Source organism: Bacillus rossius, chromosome 1, assembly GCF_032445375.1.
Source record: "Bacillus rossius redtenbacheri isolate Brsri chromosome 1, Brsri_v3, whole genome shotgun sequence".
Classification (NCBI taxonomy): Eukaryota; Metazoa; Arthropoda; class Insecta; order Phasmatodea; family Bacillidae; genus Bacillus; species Bacillus rossius.
In genome coordinates this window covers 91,029,655-91,048,467 of record NC_086330.1, presented here as the reverse complement: position 1 = coordinate 91,048,467, position 18,813 = coordinate 91,029,655, and the positions used below count along the sequence as shown (strand labels likewise).

The window sequence follows — 18,813 nt, the reverse complement described above, 5'->3', positions numbered from 1 at the left end:
GTAACGAGTCCCGTCCACACATGCACATTTCGGTTACACAACGGTGGTACGTTACGTTCGTATGCGACATATGGTTACCCACCTTTACAATGTACGGGCCTTCATGTTGCAAGCACCGGCCCATTTCAGACGCGACTCTTGGACCTATGATCTCGGTCTACTTGTGCTAGAATTAAAAGGGGTGGATTCTGAATTAAAAGGGGTGGATTCTTCGTGCTTTGTCACAGGAAATCAACCGTGTTCGTCTGTGCTGTCATCGTTGTGTTGTCCATAATACCTATTTGATTTCATCGTTGTGTTCGTCTGTTTGCTGTATTGTCCAGAGTTGTTGTCTGCCTGAATTTATTGTTCTTATTGAAACTTTCTCGTCATTCCTAACCCACTGTGTTCGTCCGTGCTGTTATTTATTCATGACTAAATTTCTTCCACGGAATATTCAGTGCTGTCTGATATTATGTAAAGTTTGACATCAGCTGATTTTGGCTTGTTTTGTGTGGGTTCATGTTTTCATTTTTCTTTTATTTTATTTTGCATTCTTGAAATTTTCCCATGACAAATAGTGCAAAAGTGCAATGGCTTAAAACCAAAGAATTGTTTTTAATCAAAATTCCCCATTGCATGAATCATTTAACGAACGTATTTTGTGCATTGTTTGACCTGTAAACAGATGTGATTTAATAAATCATCAGCTAACACAAGTTTTGCTATTTAACTTTTCTCACTTTTCAGGACAACTACGTGCACGGGCCTACCATTACCGACGGTAAATTGGTAAGTATCGGCACACGAATAAGTGTTTATTTTTTGAAAAAAATTTGATTAAGACTTAACGTTTCGTCAACAGCTAGGTCGTTAGAGAGGAAACTGGGAAGTTATCGGCTATGGCGTTTAGTAGGAACCTTCCCAGCACTTTTTTGCATCTAATTTAAAGTCGGTACATTTCGATTTCAATTGAGTTTCCATAATTTCGTATAAAAACACCTTAAAAGGTTTTATTGCCTCGTATAATGACGTGATTTCACTGGAATGTGATTGTTAGCATTGATAAAATTAACCAGAGTATAATATTTATAGGAAAACATAAAACATAGTTTTTAAGAATTTATTAAAAAAAATTTCTGCATTTTTAATAGGGGTATATTCTATACCCTCCAGGTCACCGGTTAGGCCGCTCTAGGGTCGCCACTGCAAGTTTGAACAGGATGTGACTTGTCAGTCGGCTTTCAGAGCCGGAAGAATGAGGTCGTATTATACCGTGTCTGTCACGCATTATGGATAGAGACGCGGAATTTGGTCTGGCCTCAGGGTAGAATTCAGTCATAGAAGTGCTCAACCCTTGTTTGCTTTCCCAATGGTTGATTTCTTAGCGAGAAAATTTTTATCCTTGTTAATTGACACTACCTGATTAGCTTACTTCTCCCCTAGATGGGTATCGTTGGCTCACGGTAGTGGAGGGGCGTGTCCAAATAACTGCGGTCCAATCATGAACACAGTGCGAGTGTGTGAAGGTTTCTAACTTGCCACTTTACGAAATTTGCAAAATTTCCGTATCTCCAATCATGATTTCGAACAATGCGTTAACATAAAGTTTTGTTTGCGAAAAGGAGACCAGAAAAATGATCAATGGCTTCCTCCTCAATCACGACAACGCGTCATGCAACACCCTCGCTTCAGATCCGCGAGTTTTTGACCGAACAAAAGGTTCCTGTCTGTCCACATCCAGAAATGCTTCAATCATTGGGATAAGATTGCTTCGCTACCTGACCTGATGTTCGACAAGTAATTTTATTAAAATACTGTCCACCTTGTTTAAATTCATTTAACCGTTAATACTATAAAGTTCACCGAAGGTTTTGTGTTTGGTTCGCGCCATCCGCCACAGATGGCACTACCATGGTTACACATTTCCGTTCCATGCGACTGCTGTTCCATTCACGAAACTACTCCTACTAAATGCCGTATACCGAGAGCCAAGATGTTACACATCAAAAAAGTACTATATCTGTGGGTAAACGTACTAACTCACTAAAAATCTATAAAAAAAAAAATACTAGGTCTGTTAGGAAAGTACTAGCAGCGGAGTATCACAACATTCACTGCATGCACATTGTAATGTAAATTAATATTGTCGTGGTAAGTCCCGCACTGTTAACAACCTGCTTCTGTGACTGGGTGGCCGCGCGTAGAGGACTGTGTGTTGACCAATTGGTAATCACCGCGGAAGGAGGAGCTGAAGGGGGGGGGGGGGGAAGATATCAGGCGCTCGGCGCATGGACACGAGTCTGGCACACTCGTCTGCCTGGGGCCCAGCAGGGGGCGGAGTCTGTCCAGGGTGCAGCGAGCCAGTTCTTATAATAGCTCAACGATAAACCGATCATTGCAGAAATGAATACAAATTATGTTTAAGACAACAAGTATTTTATTCTATTTAGTTTCAACTTTATGAAACCCTAAAATTGTAATTAACATTTTTTTTAAAATTACTTGTTGAATCTTGGTAAAACGAAGAGTTTACTAACTTTCTTAGGACTTAGTCATAATTTCAAGCAAAGGGAAGGGTGGGCAAAATAGTAGGTAATACCAAATAAAAATCAGTTTTAAGACCAGTTAGCTTTATTGGTGTTTTTCTCAAAGTCTTAATATCTCTCAAATCAACAAGATGAAAGTTCTTCATGAAATCATCAACATTTACTTTCAAGCAAGCAAAAAAAAAAAACTCACCAAATGCAAAAGTGCTATTAAATAATTCAGACAATTCATCATTAAAACATGGAACTCTAAAAAGTACTTGGCATATACAGGTCACTTTCTGCATCACTGAACAACACACTTAATACTCTGCACAGTTTAATCATACCCCTAACCATTACTTACAAGTAATTGATATACTTATAAGTTGACAAAATTTACTTTCAAGCGCCAAGCCACTGTATTAAACACTATTGCTTGGCCAACTCATGCTTTACCCATATAACATTATGTAAATATGAATAAACTCATGTATAAATATAAATACATTGAATCATAATTGCTTGAAAATAGAATATTAAAATTAATAATAACACACACAATTTTGAGCCCTTGTACCAAAAAATTCTCTCGTAGGCGTCTTTTTTACTCTAATCACCATACATATTAATGAGCTCATGATATAGTCAACTCTCACTATAATGTCTTTCCAAAGAACTTTTACTTTATCAAAAGAAATATAAAGAACCCCAAATATAAGACATTCTAATAATACTGTCTTTCAAACAAATTAATAATTAAAATAAATTTTAATGAGCTCAAAAAATTAGAAATTCTCTCTGTAATGTCCTACAAACAAATAATTTAAAAGCTTAAAGTCTTGTTTGTGAACACCTACTACTGGATAATTTCCACTCAGAAAATTTATTCTCTACTATGACTTCACTTTTAAACTGTTTTTTTACAACAACGTTCTCATTATCTTGTGTTTTATAACCAACCATCAGAATACAAAATATTGTATTGAACTAACATTTTTAGTATTCAGCATAATTTTGAATCAAACTTTTAATGATAGCGCAGATTAAAATATTAGTGCCAGCAGGCATCTAGCTTTGTTTACCACGATATCCACGGTGGACATAATTTTTTTCAAACAAAATGCGATTGTTTCTTTTGATTGTAAAACTCGATGTACCATAACAGTTTTACGAAACCCACATAAACACCTGGGGAAATAAACTTACAGTTTGAATCACTGGACGAAGAATCTCGCATGAAATAAAATCATGCCCGCCTAATTATTCATCAGCTGCAGCTAATGAAATTGAAATGGTGGATACTGCAGCTTGCCATCATGACCAGCTGTTGCACACCACAATGCAACATTCCCTCTCGACAAAAACTCCCAAAATGTCGGTGTAAAATCACAGCGACAAGTGATCGGCGGACGATATAAATACAGCCCATCATTCTGTATTAATTCCGGACGCAGTAGCTAACACCCTCCTTCACACCCCTCCCCCCTCGTACTCTGGCACACCAAGGCGACACGGGGAAGACCTATACATCGTCTGTTTGCATGCCCAAGTAGCCCGAGGCCTTGGAACGACCCTGAGCTGGTAGTGAACACGGGAAAGTAGTGTTACCGGATCAAGCACAGAGAGGGTCCGAAGGAAGAAAGGCCTAACACACAGTCACCCACCAACGAACAAACAACGTCGGCCCAAATACGAAGTGAGTTCTGGCTTCATGACGATAGAAACGTTATCCAGTAGTCCGTCACCAGTTGATAATGTTGGAGGCCGCGGTGGTGCAGTGGTCGTACTGCTCGCGTCCCGCCACGGCGTTTCAGCTTCGATCCCAGAAGGGTTTGTGGGGAAGCTTGGTGGCTTGTGCCTTTCGCGGATGGGTTCTCCGGGTCTTCCAATTTCTCCCACCTGGTTATTCTGCCAGTATTCTCCATTACCATCGCGTCACACCTCACCGTATTTAATTAACTCGATGTTGACGATACTTTAAGACACATTGATTCTTAATTAAGTAATTCATTCATTCCCTCACTGCTCCGCTTAAGGCATCGCTCCACGCCTCCTGAAGAAGATAGAGGATGCCTGCGGGCCGCCAGTTCGTAAGTGTGCCAGTAGGCGCGCTGCGGTGCCAGCGTCCTCGAGCTTAAACCCCCGCACGCCATTTTCATCACCATTTCACGTTAAATGGGGCTTTTTTTCCCCACCATTGGGATTTCCTTCCGAGTATCAACCATAACTTACAAAAAAACTTCCGTGTTAAATTTTATGATTTGACTGGGCGTATGTCCTATATCTGGGTACTTATAGCAGACAACATGTGTGATTTTAGACTAGTGTAACTATCAATACGTTTAGTCACCCTCATTTATAAAATCAATTTCCATTCGGTCTTTGGAGCCTATTGATGAGTATTGTGCAGTTATCTGGTATGATAGCTTGGGAAGATTTTATGTATATTTGTAATGTCATAAATGTGTAAATATAATCCAAAAATTAAATTATATTGAAAAAAAAAATGAAAAACCAAAAATGGAGGGGCCAGTCGTAATTATATCTACGTTATGAATGAGTCATAAATTTTTGGATAGATTACGAAAACATGTAATTAATATTGCACCCTAATCATAAATAGGTATAACTAATTTTTACTTATAATGACGATGCAATTTCCTTTCAGATAAAAGTAATGGACTACAAGTTCGGCGAAGTTAAGGAAGACTACCAAGAGCTGAAGAATGAGCTGATGAACACTAAAAAAATGGTAGGTTCTAAAACAACAATACAAAAATGACTGACTAAACGAACATGCTGTAATTTGATTTTTGCTATAAATGTTTTAATATCGATATGTTCTTATAAATGATTTTAATGTGTTTGGCTGCTTAATTTTATAAATTAATTGTTACGTTTACCTCTGTTAGTCATGAAAGACTTTAGTTTGTGTACTAACGTTAATACTATAAAGTATACCCGAGGTAATTTTTAATGCCTAAGCAAGTTATTGAATTTTGTAAAAGAATAACTGGTTAATTTAACTTAAATCCTGGTTGGTTGAAAGACTCAAATTTTTAGAAATATTGCAGCGTTATTGCATTTTTTTTTCTTTTTCACCTTTACTTTTCTTTTTATTTAGTCTATCTTCGCTACTACCATAATATATCAGGATACTCTGTAGTGAATATGTTAGATTTTTACAATATCTCTAAAATATTTTCATATCCCAGGTCTCTAATTGCGAGCAACGTGCAACAATATTTTCTCTTATTAAAGCTATTAAAAGAAGCTGCTTAAATTAAGTAAATAAAAATGTTTTTTTTTTTTTTTAGGTGGAAGAACTACAGAAAGAAGTATTTGATTTGAAGATGATTATTATGGATCATGACAGACAGCAAGGACTTGACTTGGATGCTAATGTGAGTTCTTCATGACGAAATTCAAATCGTACATTTTTGCACTACAGTCTGAATATATCAATGATTTAAATAAGTTGAATACTACAAATTTAAATTGAGTTGATAAGTCAGTATAGCTGGTTATAATGAAATTCACCACGAATTGACGTTTGAATTGATGATTATCTTACTTTTATAACTTTTTATACCTTCTCTACTAATAAAAAATTCTAGCTATAAATTGTGTTATAATTTTTTGGTTTTCTAGTATTTATTTGCCTCAGACTCACTTATATATTGCTGTAGTGGTAATATGAATAGTAATTATTCAATCTGTGTATATAATCTGTAAATATTACACTTTTTTTTGTTCGAATTGAAAGTAAACAAGATAAAAGTGTCCTCAAAATTAATCTAGATATGGCTCAGTATGAGTTTGTATTCAGAAAATAATAAAAAAGACACTTAGAAAAACAGACAGAATCATACTTAAGTTTTTAAAATACTCTGCAGATAAATACAAGCGAAATATTTAAAACAAAAATCACTCCATCGAAGTCCTTGAAACCAAACATAAATTTATTAGGCCTGAATAGAATTGTCAATACGATGGGCACAGGAATGTCAAACGTCTTTATCTTAAGAAATAAATAAATTCAAATAATATCAAAATGTGGCAAATATGGCTAGATGGTTTCTCGGAGTAAAATTATATTAATTTCTTACTAACTCATTTAGGAGAACATTTAAAACGGCGTCTTGGGACTTCTAGCCTTGAGAGTCATGTTCAATGTTAGTTTATAAATAATGGGGAAGAATATTTCACCCAAAAAATCGTTAAAATATTAGTTCAAGGCTTTAAGTTTAATATAAAACTCTTTTAAAGCCACGGGGTACACAACAAAATACGTTAATCACGGTGGCGTTGCCAAGAAACGTAGTAACGGTTTTTCAAAATGGGGTACCTGGTAGGATGCTGCAATGGACCCACCTTATCATAATTTGTGCACAGCGAGTGATAACTCGCTAACTTTGCGTATTTCTTACAATAAACATTTAATGATCACGACACTGACACTAAATAAGTGCCGACACACACTTATGCTGCAATATTAAGCGTCCGTCAATCACAGCTGACGCGGAAGCTGGGTTCTAAGCGCCCAACCCCCGCATGGTAGACTCTTTCTACTCTGACCAACTCTTCTTCCTGAACCATCCTTCTGTTCCTGTAACCAACCTGCTCGTAATTAATGCATGAAATTTTGCATCCCGCATGAAAGTGCCCAGGGTTTTCCCTCTGTCTATGGAGATTTTACCTGGGCCCAACTTATCTAGTTATAGTCTAGTATTAAGAAGGGGAGTTAGTCATGGCGCCAATTGCAGCCATGGCTGGCCAATCCCCGAACAAGCACACGATGCATGCTTCCTTGTCTGCATGGCTTAAACCCAGCATGAATAGGCGTAAAGGCTTCGGCCTGGGACGCACCTAGAGTCTTCCCTAACCCAGACCCTCCCAAACAAAATACACTTAGTTTTAGTTAGGTTAGGAAAAAAAATAAAAAAAAAATTGCTGGGTTCTTCTTAGATGGACCTAACCGACTATTTTAACATTCCAAAATCCATCATGCACTGCGCTTGGCGCCTCCAAACTCTTCAAAGTTCGAAGCGCCGCGCCACCATAATATCAACCAATCACATGATGATATTTAATGTTAGAAAAAAACTGTTAAATGATTTTTAAGTGCATAAGATGTGGTTAATGTAATAAAAACTGTTTTTTGCCAAATGTCATGAAATAAATAAAAAATAGCATTTGCAGCACAATACAGTTTAAAACTTGTTGTTTCTCACGAATAAACAAACAAAACAGGTTGCGGCTGGTTGCCTTAGTGACGGTGAACAATATAGTAAATAAACCAGTTTTAGCACTCTGAAATACTGTAAAAGTACAAAATATAATTTTTTTTAGTTCAAAAATGGTGATTATAATATTTTTATGCTAGAAGTCGAAGTTCCAGATTGGTTTAAAACTTGGCACAAGAAACAAGCTTTAAAATATAACTGTGTGTATGTTTATTGAATCAACACCTTTCACACCATAGTAGCATTTGAATGATTGAAATTTTTCATAATTTTTTTGCAGGCTTCATCTGTGGAGACAGAGCCACAACCTTCAATGAGAGAGTTGGTAAGTACAAAAGTCATACGCCTGTACCGTTAACATCCTTTACAAAGGTTTTCAAATAATATTCGGTAAGATTATCGATTGGTATTCACTGATAAAAACCTTTACTTTAAATTTGAAGAACACCGTTGCAAACTAGGCGAAGGGATGGTAAGATGATGAAGCGGGTAAGATGATGAATCCAGAATTTCTTCTTCCAGACAACATATTGCAGCATAGTAGTAGGTGCAAAAGATAGCCCTACTAGATGCTTTGTTAAATGTGCAGTGGCACGCCATTGACTATAACCTGTGGAGCTGTGGAAAGAAAAGTTTGTTTTGTTAGTTGTCAATGTAAGATTTTGACCCAAGAAAATAAGGATTGTGAGTGGCAAGGTTAGTAATTTTAACGGCCATATTTTTTCTTGTGTTAAAAAAAAAAACATTTGGGCATGCAGCCTGAGTTTATTAAGTTGAATTTTTTTGTCTACACAATTATTAAAAAAATAACCATGGGTATGCATGGCAAGAGGAATAATTGATTTTACATAAATATTTTGTTTCTAAACCAGGAAAATGGTACGTTACTATAAACGAAAGACAAACAGAGAAAGCTGTTCGAAAGATAGCATGAAAATATCCATTGAGTTAATAAAAAATGGGAAGAGTGTTAATTCTGCAGCAAAATAGTTCAGTATACCAGAGCCAACTTTGAGAAGATATATTAAAGAAAAAAGAAAACTGTGAGTGATTACACTGTCAATAGTATGTACTTACTTATAGGTTTCTATTTATATTAAAAACTAATGGTTGCTCATTAAACTTATTGTTGCAGGGGTATCCAGAAAATCCAGGAAGATTCAAAAATACATTTTCCCTGAACAACTAACACAACTGAAAGAATATGTTGTTGACATCAACAAGAGAGCATTCGGACTGACTAAAGATGAATTATCTCGGATTGCCTTTAATTTTTCTGAAGGACTTGAAATTGATCATCGATTCAACAAAAAAAAGAAAGCAGCTGGAAAAGAATTTGTTAGTAGATTTATGGTCCAGTGCAATTTAACCTTAAAAATGCCAGAAGCTACATAAACTACCCGACTGGCTGCATTCAATAAGGTTAATGTGGACACATTTTTTTTTTTCTGTTTTGAAAGAGTTTGGACTGGAAAAATGTTTCCAGGTTTCCCAAATTTATAATGTAGATGAGTCTGGATTTACCACAGTGCCCGCGAAAACACCAAAGGTTCTGTCACCAGTGGGTAATCGCCGAGTCATGAAACTTTTACCATGTGAAAGATGGCAAAATGTTATTGTGGTTTTTTGTATGAATGCACCTGGACATTTTTACCCCCACTATTTATTTTCCCTCGAGTGAGAATGAAACCTTTTTTGGACAGAGCACCTCCTGGATCAGTTGGAATCGCTCATGAGAGTGGCTAGATGACCTCTGATATTTTTGCAAAATATATAGAGCACTTTGTGAAGCATGTGAAGCACACAAATCCCAGAAACACCAGCCCATGGCTGTTATTAATGGACAACTACGCTTCGCACATTACTCTAGAAGCAATCAACTTTTGTACAGATCATCATGTGGTGGTCTTGGGGTTTCCATCTCACACTACACATAGATTGCTGTTGGAAACAATAAAATCATTAGGTAGCTTTGGTGTTGGTTTGAATAAGTTATGTTGGTACGACTGTAATAGAGTAAGTAAGAAAATAAACATGGCTAGTGTGTGAGAAATGTGTGTAATAGAAAGAGGAAATTACACAATATTAAGAAAGATGCCGAGTTTTAATATAACCTATTAACAGGTTATGGGCCCAGGCCGTATGAAAGTACACTGGTGTTATTGAATAAGTATCACAGTTTTATTGCGATAGTGATGTGTTGAGAAAAGAAGAAGAAAATACGAAGTGTGGGCATCCATTATGGAATCCAACTACAACTACATTAGATTGGCAAATGGATCAAACTGGAGTGTTTGGAAATTTCAAATTACGGTCGTGTTAAAATCAAAAGGTTTATATAGTGTGGTGTCTGGAGAGGAGTTTAAACCTACTGTGGTGGATGACGATTCACAAACCGAGACGGAAAAGAAGAAATAAAGGAATGGGTGACACGAGACAGCAAAGCTCAAGAAATAATTGTCACAAGATTAGAAGAAGGACCAATGATGCACATTTTGGCTTGCGAGTCAGCACAAGAGATGTGGAATAAATTGTTATCAATTTTCGAACAGCAGTCGGAAGTAAGCTTGCATCAACTTCAGCACAAGTTCTTTTCTTTAAAATACGAAGGGGAAGGAGTCGCGGCTTTCCTGTCAAAACTGCAAGAGTTGGTGGTCCGGCTGAAGCAGCATGGGGAGAAGCTGTCCGATCAAATGCTAATGACGAAGATTTTAGTATCACTACCGGAAGAATATAAACACTTTGTGTCGGCTTGGGAGTCTGTGTCAACAAAGGACCAAAAACTGTCAGAGTTAAGTGCACGTCTGTTGATTGAAGAGGAGCGTATCTCTGGAAAGGGCAGTCAGGATAACGCCCTGTTGTCTAAAAATCAAGGTAGGCCGAATCCATTAAAGTGTTTTAAGTGTGGGAAGGCAGGACACATTCAGAAAAACTGCTATTCTAATAAATCGAAAACTAATAATCCAGGTGGGAGACGTATGTGCTATTACTGCGAAAAGATGGGACATATCAGTAAAGATTGTAGATGGAGGTTAAAAGCTGAAAATAGCTCTGAACCTGCTCATCATACACTAAAGGGGGGCAATCTGAATGCTTTTATCAGTGCTGCAATGGTAAGTGAAAGCCTGGATGACAAAAGCTGGTATGTGGACAGTGGAGCATCTGAACACATGTGTGCTCAAAGACATTTTTTTTATGACATGTGCAAGCTGGATAGTGAAAAACATATTGTAATTGGTGATGGGTCAACTCTTGTAGCAAACGAGGTAGGGACTGTGAGAGTAGAGGTGTATGATGGTAATTCTTGGCAAATATCGGAGATAAAAGATGTGTTATATGTTCCTGATATCAAATTCAATTTATTCTCTGTTGGTGCAGTGTTGAGAAGAGGTTATCAAATTGAATGGAGAGAGTCTAAATGTGAACTTAGTAAATCTGGAAAAGTGTATGCTGTTGGAACTCTGGAGGGGAAGCTGTACAAGATGATGTTTAGGTGTGAACCAATCCCAGCTGTGGTGAGTGTTGTGAAGAAGCCTTCCATTAAAATATGGCATGAAAAGTTGGTGCACCAAAATACAGAGCAGGTCAAAAATATTCTGAAGAGCCACAACATAGAAGTGCAAGGTACTGAGGACTTCTTTTGTGAAGCTTGCATGAAGGGGAAACAACAGAGACTGCCTTTTTCATCAAGAAAACACAAAACGACGGACACTTGTGAGATCGTTCATGCAGACATTTGTGGCCCGATGGAAACAGCATCAATTGGAGGTTCAAGATATTTCCTATTGATAAAAGATGATTTTTCAAGGTATAAATTTGTTTACTTCTTGAAGTTCAAATCTGAAGCTAAAGAAAAGATTAAGAACTTTCTAAGTATAGCTAAGAACGACACCGGAAATCCAGTAAAAATTCTGAGAACGGGAAACGACACTGAACTGTGCAGTCAAGAAATGCGGAATATCACTGATGAAATGGGAATACGGCACCAGAAGTCTGCACCTTACTGCCCAGAGCAAAATGGGAAAGTTGAAAGAGAACTAAGAACAGTTGTGGAGGCAGCCAGGACTATGCTGGCAGCCAAAAACCTGAACAAAACCTTATGGGCGGAAGCAGTTAATACTGCAGTATACACCATCAACCGGACAAGCACGAGTTCTGTTAAAGGAAAAAGCCCATATGAACTATGGTTCAAGTCAGTTCCTGAAATCAAACATTTTGAAGTCTTTGGAACAGAGACTTACATGCAGGTGCCTAAAGAGAAAAGAAAGAAATGGGACCCTAAGAGCACAAAAGGACTATTTGTAGGGTATCAGGAAAATGCTAAGGCCTACAGGGTGTATGTACCGAACCGAGGAAAAATTGAAATATCAAGAAATGTAGTGTTCAAGCCAGATGGTGTAACAACAACAATGGGAATCGAAGTTACCAAACCTATCCAAACAGAAGAGCACTACAGGGATGAAGCAGAAGGCATACAACTGGAAAATGTAGAGGGAAGCAGTACGATTGAACATAGTTCCTTAAATAATGAATCTGCAGATGAAGAGGAATTCAGAGGCTTTGAAACAGATAACTGTGGAAAGATATGTGAAAAGGTGGGAACATGTAATTTGAGGGATAGAACAAAACTAAAGGAACCAAGGTATCTGAGCCAATATGAGACAAGTTTTCTTTGTGCAGATGAGCCGCAAACATACTGAGAAGCAATGATGAGCAATGAAAGGCAAAAGTGGAAAGAAGCTATCAATATTGAATTGAACTCTATAAAGGAAAATGACACCTGGTCAGAAGTTATACCTCCAAAAGATGCCTGCGTCATAGGCAGCAAATGGGTATTTAAGATTAAACGAAATGAAAAAGGAGAACCAGTGCAGTACAAAGCGAGACTAGTTGCAAGAGGTTTTGAGCAGCTCAGCGTTTTTGATGCAAGTGAAGTGTATGCACCAGTGGCTAAGATGGCGACGCTTAGAATTCTGTTGGCGACTGCAAATGACCTGGGCATGCCGGTATATCAAATGGATGTTCAAAGTGCTTTTCTTTATGGTGATATAGATGACGAAGTTTTCATAGCAAAACCAGATGGAATGGAGGGGGATGAAAAGACAGTTTACAAACTAAAAAAATCTCTCTATGGACTTAAAAAATCACCAAAATGCTGGAACGAAAAGTTCAATGAAGCTATAGAAAGGGAAGGCTCGAAAAGATCAAAACATGATTACTGCTTGTATGTCAAGAACACAGACAAAACGAAGCTATATGTCCTGCTGTATGTGGATGACCTGCTAATAGTAGGCAATGATGAGAACCAAATTCAGGCATTGAAAGAAAGTCTGAAGAACAATTTCAAGATGAAAGATCTAGGACCGGTGTCAAACTACTTAGGAATTTGTATCTCTCAAGTTTTAAAGTCTGGAACTCTAAAATTGAATCAAACTCATTTTTTGAAATCATTGTTAGTGAAATATGGAATGGCGGACTGTAGACCCGTGTCCACACCAATGGACCCACTGTGTAAAATAAACTTCCAGGACACTGAAGAAGACAAAGAGCTGGAAACAAAATGTCGACAGATTATTGGAAGCCTGTTGTATGTCGCCCTAGGCACAAGACCAGATCTTAGTGCTACACTTGGCATTCTGAGTAGATATCAAAACCGGGCAAGTGAAGCACTATGGGTTGCCCTAAAACGCGTTTTGAGATATATAAAAGGGACCTTGGACTTGACACTCGTCTACCGACGACAAGAACCCGCAGCTCAGCTGAGTGGATACGCTGATGCAGACTGGGGAGGAGATGTGGAAGAAAGAAAATCTACATCAGGTTTTGTATTCCAACTCCAAGGTAATACCATCACCTGGACCTCCAAGAAACAGTCAACTGTTGCCCTGTCATCTACCGAGGCGGAATACATGGCTCTGAGTGGTGCAGCGGCTGAAGCGTGTTGGATCAGAGGGGTACTGCAGGATCTGGGAGTGTTAAAAAATGAACCTGTGATCCTATACGAAGACAATCAAGGTGCAATAAGAGTGTCAAAAAACCCAGAGAATCACAAACGGTTGAAACACATTGACATTCGCCATCATTTTGTCCGAGAAAAAATCAGTGAGGGTCTTATCAGTGTAAAATATGTTTGTACTCAGGATCAAATAGCTGACATGTTCACTAAAGCAGTGAATAAGATCACACTCTTGAAATGTATAAGAAGTATAGGGCTAGAATAATGCAAATTATTGGTTAAGTTTTTTTTTTAGCTGTTCACTTGTATTGTTTACTTAGTTGTTTCGCAAAGTCTACCTAATAACGTTTATTGAGGGGGGCTGTTGGAAACAATAAAATCATTAGGTAACTTTGGTGTTGGTTTGAATAAGTTATGTTGGTACGACTGTAATAGAGTAAGTAAGAAAATAAACATGGCTAGTGTGTGAGAAATGTGTGTAATAGAAAGAGGAAATTACACAATATTAAGAAAGATGCCGAGTTTTAATATAACCTATTAACAATTGCAGCATCTAGATGTATCTTTATTGGGCTCCTCAAAACAGGTTATTCTAAGGAATACGAAAACTTCATGGTTCCCCAGCTTGGAACCATTATAACCATCAAAGACTTGTCGTTTTGCTCAGCTTACAACAAAGTTGCCTCAGTTAGGGTCGCTGTGAATGGGTTCAGAGCAACAGGGATCAAACCTTTCAATGATAACATCTTTACAGATGGCCAACCCATGGTCGATCTACCAGTGACATCGACTAGCACTACTGTAGAACCAAAGGACTCACCAGTGGTGACTACTATAGGACCACAGGTCTCACTAGAAGTGGCTACCATAGAAACACAAGACTCACCAATGGTGGCTACTACAGGACCAGGGGACTCGCCAGAAGTGGCTACTGTAGGACTACAAGACTCATCGATGGTGGCTACTACAGGACCAGGGGACTCACCAGAGGTGGCTACTGTAGGACCACAAGACTCATCGATGGTGGCTACTACAGGACCAGGGGACTCACCAGAGGTGGCTACTGTAGGACCACAAGACTCATCGATGGTGGTTACTACAGGACCAGGGGACTCACCAGTGGTGGCTACTGTTGGACCAGAGGATTTACAGGTGCCTAAGCAACAAAAACATTCCGCCAAAGCTACTGACCCAAAAACTACATGTGCAGATAGACAACTAGAGCCAACAGTACCTGATTAGAAGAGACATTGCATACACCGGATATGTCCAAAGCCATCTGTCAACCAAGATGTAGCTATTCATTGCCTGTTCTTCCTGTTGCAAACCTTAAAACTGACCGAAAATGCAGGAAGCTCCTTTCATTAATGATATACATATCACCAGTAAAGCTAGTATTAAAGGAAATCAAATCAGTTAAAGAAGAAACTGCAAGAAAGAAAAAAGACTCACGAAAAAAAAAAAAATCAAGACAGATCCAAGGAATCGAAAATCAGCAAAAGCAAAAAAAACTAGCCAGCCAAATAAATGTCTGAGAGAACTCTGACGATAGTAGTGTTGTCTACATGGAAACAGAAGATGAAACAGAACTTGTTGAGGAGAGAGACTGTTTTCTGTGTGGGGAGAATGGGAAGAATAAACTGTGATGTGATATCAATATTTTATATATAAAGACTGGGTGCATGCTGAATGCACTGGTTAGGATATAGCGATTGCTAAAGTTAGAGCATGGGAATGTGATTTTTGTAATTATTTTTATAAGGGCCTAAATAGTTTTGTTTTCTTATTTACTATAACAATTATTGTTACAAATAAATGGTAACTTAACTAATATTCAATTTTCTAATGTACTTTGATGGGAAAAATTCACGAATTAATATGTATACTATACAGCTATATTTTCAATAACTTTATTTTTAGTTTTCAAGGCCTACTTACATTGTATATATATTTTTTCTGAATATTATAACAGTTTTTAGTAAATACATATGTTTTCTGTGAGATAAACATTGTGTTTTCTTCATTAAATTCATATTCGTCAGCTTACCCATCTGTATGGGTAAGATGGTGAATTTGCATACTTTTACAAAAAAAAAAATTTGCTCTTGAAACCATTAAGATTTACAAGAGGGATAATTTTAATATTTTATACTACAGGAACATTAACTATAAGCATATATCACAAATACTAGAAAGTAAGTATGAACCTTAGTTCGTCATCTTACCCGCCCTTCCTTTATCCAGGGATCTTCGTAAGCTTATGGCCCGAGCGTTCTTCGTCATAATATTCGTTCGCCCGCCATTAAACCTGATGCATAATATTCGAGCTGCAGTTTTATTCATCACATCACCATAAACCTCGGTTATCTGTCCATAAATGTCAATAGGGCGGACAGTTTTCTTATTTACATTCCAAAGTCCCACTATAAACTGTAAACGACCATTACGTGAAACTGGCGAAGGAATGGGTGGGTCAATGACATGGCGTTGGGGGTGGTGGCAGAACTGAGCAGCTCGTCACATCAACATGTCCTTTACTTTTAGAATGACCCCCGTGGCAAGAACCAGCATCTGCCTGGAGGGAAAACCACAATGGCCGGAACGGGACTCAAACCGGGATCTCGGGAATTATAATAAGTATTAATTGGTCCTGTCATATTCATGACCAATTTTTTGGACAGTACAAAATTTACGCCTATGCCTTACCCGGGACTCAATATTAGAAATTTACACAGTGTAAGCCGGTGGGCGTTCAATTGTGCTACGGAGTTCGGCATCTTCTACATATCGCTCCAGTCGTAAAATAAAAAGAAACAAGACCTGGCTTGTTAGTATTTTTCATCTTGCTCTATTTTTTTTTAAATTTAAACCGTACTTTTGTGACACAGTATGTCATTGAACACGTCACATAGCAATTTGTTTCAAATTACAAACAATATATACAAAATTAATAAAAATATAGTCATACAACTAAAACAATTATCCATGTATGATGATTACCACATACTTTCGGACTATAGAAACTTGACAGGACTGAGGATGCCGATATCGACAGTAAGAAACAAAGTGGGTTGTACAAATAATGTAAAAGGCTACTTCGACATTGGCACCCACCCAGTGTGTACAAGGTGATTCAAAACGAAGTGGAATAAAGGAAGGAGCTGATATCTGATGGTATTTGAAGTTAATACTGTTTAATCAAAATGGGGTGTAATCCCAATATGCATGGAGTTTTGATGATGCGCAAACACGCGCCAATGTAAAGCGCGTATGCTCGCAACATTGTCTGGTGGTAGTTGCCGAAGAGCACACGCGGTCGTCTCGAGGTGTGGGCCGGGATGTGCCTTGATACTTCTGGGACCACCGAAGGTTGACAGTGAGCTAACCGTTTACCGAGGCGACTGAATAACCAGTAGCAGTCCGCGGACCACTGGCCGGCTCGGCGAAGTCATCATTATGGCTATCGACTGTGAAATGCAGCCCGAATGAAGATCGGCACGCAGCAGGAAACAGTCTCTTCGGTGAATGCATCGCAGGGGATCCAGATGTGTTTAAGATGCACAGTGTGACGAACTGCTGGCTGGAACTTGCGGAGGTGTGGTCTGCTGCGTGCGCAATGGAACAAGAGCGGTGGACTTCCGAGACGAAGCGCCTTTCTACTGTCGGATCCATCCTTGTAAGACGGCAGACTGCGAGCGGCGGGACCTTCAACCGATTCGTTGTATTTTGGGGAACATAAGTTTTATACCCCTCCCCCGCGCTGAGATGAAAGGTAGCCGGGTGATTGACTGCGAAGAAGGAAGACGGCGATGGAGCAACGCCGGGCTTCCTAGAGCCTTGTGAGCCAGCAGTTCCGGTGGTTAATTGGCTCGTCTGTTCTCCGCCACGAGCACTTGTGCTGCTGTAAGTGTTGCTGGAGCCGAGACACTAGCTACAGGCCGCTGACTGGCAGCTGGGCGGGTTGATGACAGTATCGCAATCCACGATTGCGCAACTCTAGAAATGAGGGCTGAAAGTCCCAATTTCCCAACCCTACATGGCCGCATTTTCTGCCCCACCAAACTCTTCTCACCTGGACATTTCCACCCTTATTGCTTGCTTTAATGCTGTTAATTGATGCTTGGGCCGCTGTTGCTAGCTTTGGATAGGAAGACCAAAGGGGCATCATGATAGCCATGACATCAATCGCTGCTCTGACCGGCCAAAAATACCAATAGCACAAGATGCGACCTCTACCACTTGGTTTAAATCCGGCATGTTTAAGGCGTATAGACTTAAGCCTAGATACGCCTAGGTCCTCACCTAACCTGACCTTCCCGCACACTTTTAGATTAACTTAGGCGCAACGCGCGCTGTTAAAGTTCTTGCGGGGTAACACATTTCCGCTAAAGATGGTGTGTTTGAACATCTGCTGTTAAGACTGTTAGACATTGAAGTAATGTCAGTCATCAGATACATTTACCCCACTTCGTCATAAATCACCTTGTGTATTTAACAAATCCATATGTATGATGTGGTACGCAAGACGAGAGTGTGGACCCGTGGGTGGCCGCAGGTGGAGCAGTACGACAGGTCCACGGACTGGAGCGCCCTGAGGAGCGGCCTGGAGGCTCTCCTGGACGAGCGCAGCGTGGAGAGCCGGCAACTGGCGAGCGTGGACGACGCCTCGTGGGGGCACCTGTGGCAGGTGGGCGACCGCGGCTACGAGGAGCTGGCCACCCTGCTGCTGGACGCGGGGCTGCCCGTCGACAAGAGGGACAGCGTGGGTGACGCCATGCTGCACGGCGCCGCCGAGGGCGGTCGCATCTCCATGGCGCAGGTAGCCAGACCATGCCATGCGGTGGAGTGGTAGCACACACATCCCTACATCCCTTGGCAAATGCTAAGGGAATGATAGCATCCGTATTCTTACACTACCACCACCACCTGTTGACAGTTGGTCTTACTAGCGTTCACGTAGTCATTTTGAGTCCTGATATCTACGAATATTCAGTAAAAAGTAAATAACGACTAATATAAAAAAATTAGTGTGAATGTTATAGGTAAATAAATGTTAGCAATCAGAAAAAAAGTTATAGTTATGAATCTCAAATTACAACAC

The 18,813-nt window shown here is 39.2% G+C and overlaps 1 protein-coding gene across 1 annotated transcript in view; it reads left to right on the top strand.

Annotated features, from left to right (window-relative positions):
- Window positions 1-18,813, top strand: part of LOC134539845 (ankyrin repeat domain-containing protein 2-like) — a 54,748-nt gene that overhangs the window by 29,542 nt on the left and 6,393 nt on the right. Inside the window, exons 3-7 of the mRNA XM_063382153.1 lie at window positions 730-771; window positions 5,179-5,262; window positions 5,828-5,914; window positions 8,037-8,081; window positions 18,268-18,531. Coding sequence (XP_063238223.1) covers window positions 730-771; window positions 5,179-5,262; window positions 5,828-5,914; window positions 8,037-8,081; window positions 18,268-18,531 — 522 coding nt within the window. The remainder of the gene's footprint in view (window positions 1-729; window positions 772-5,178; window positions 5,263-5,827; window positions 5,915-8,036; window positions 8,082-18,267; window positions 18,532-18,813) is intronic.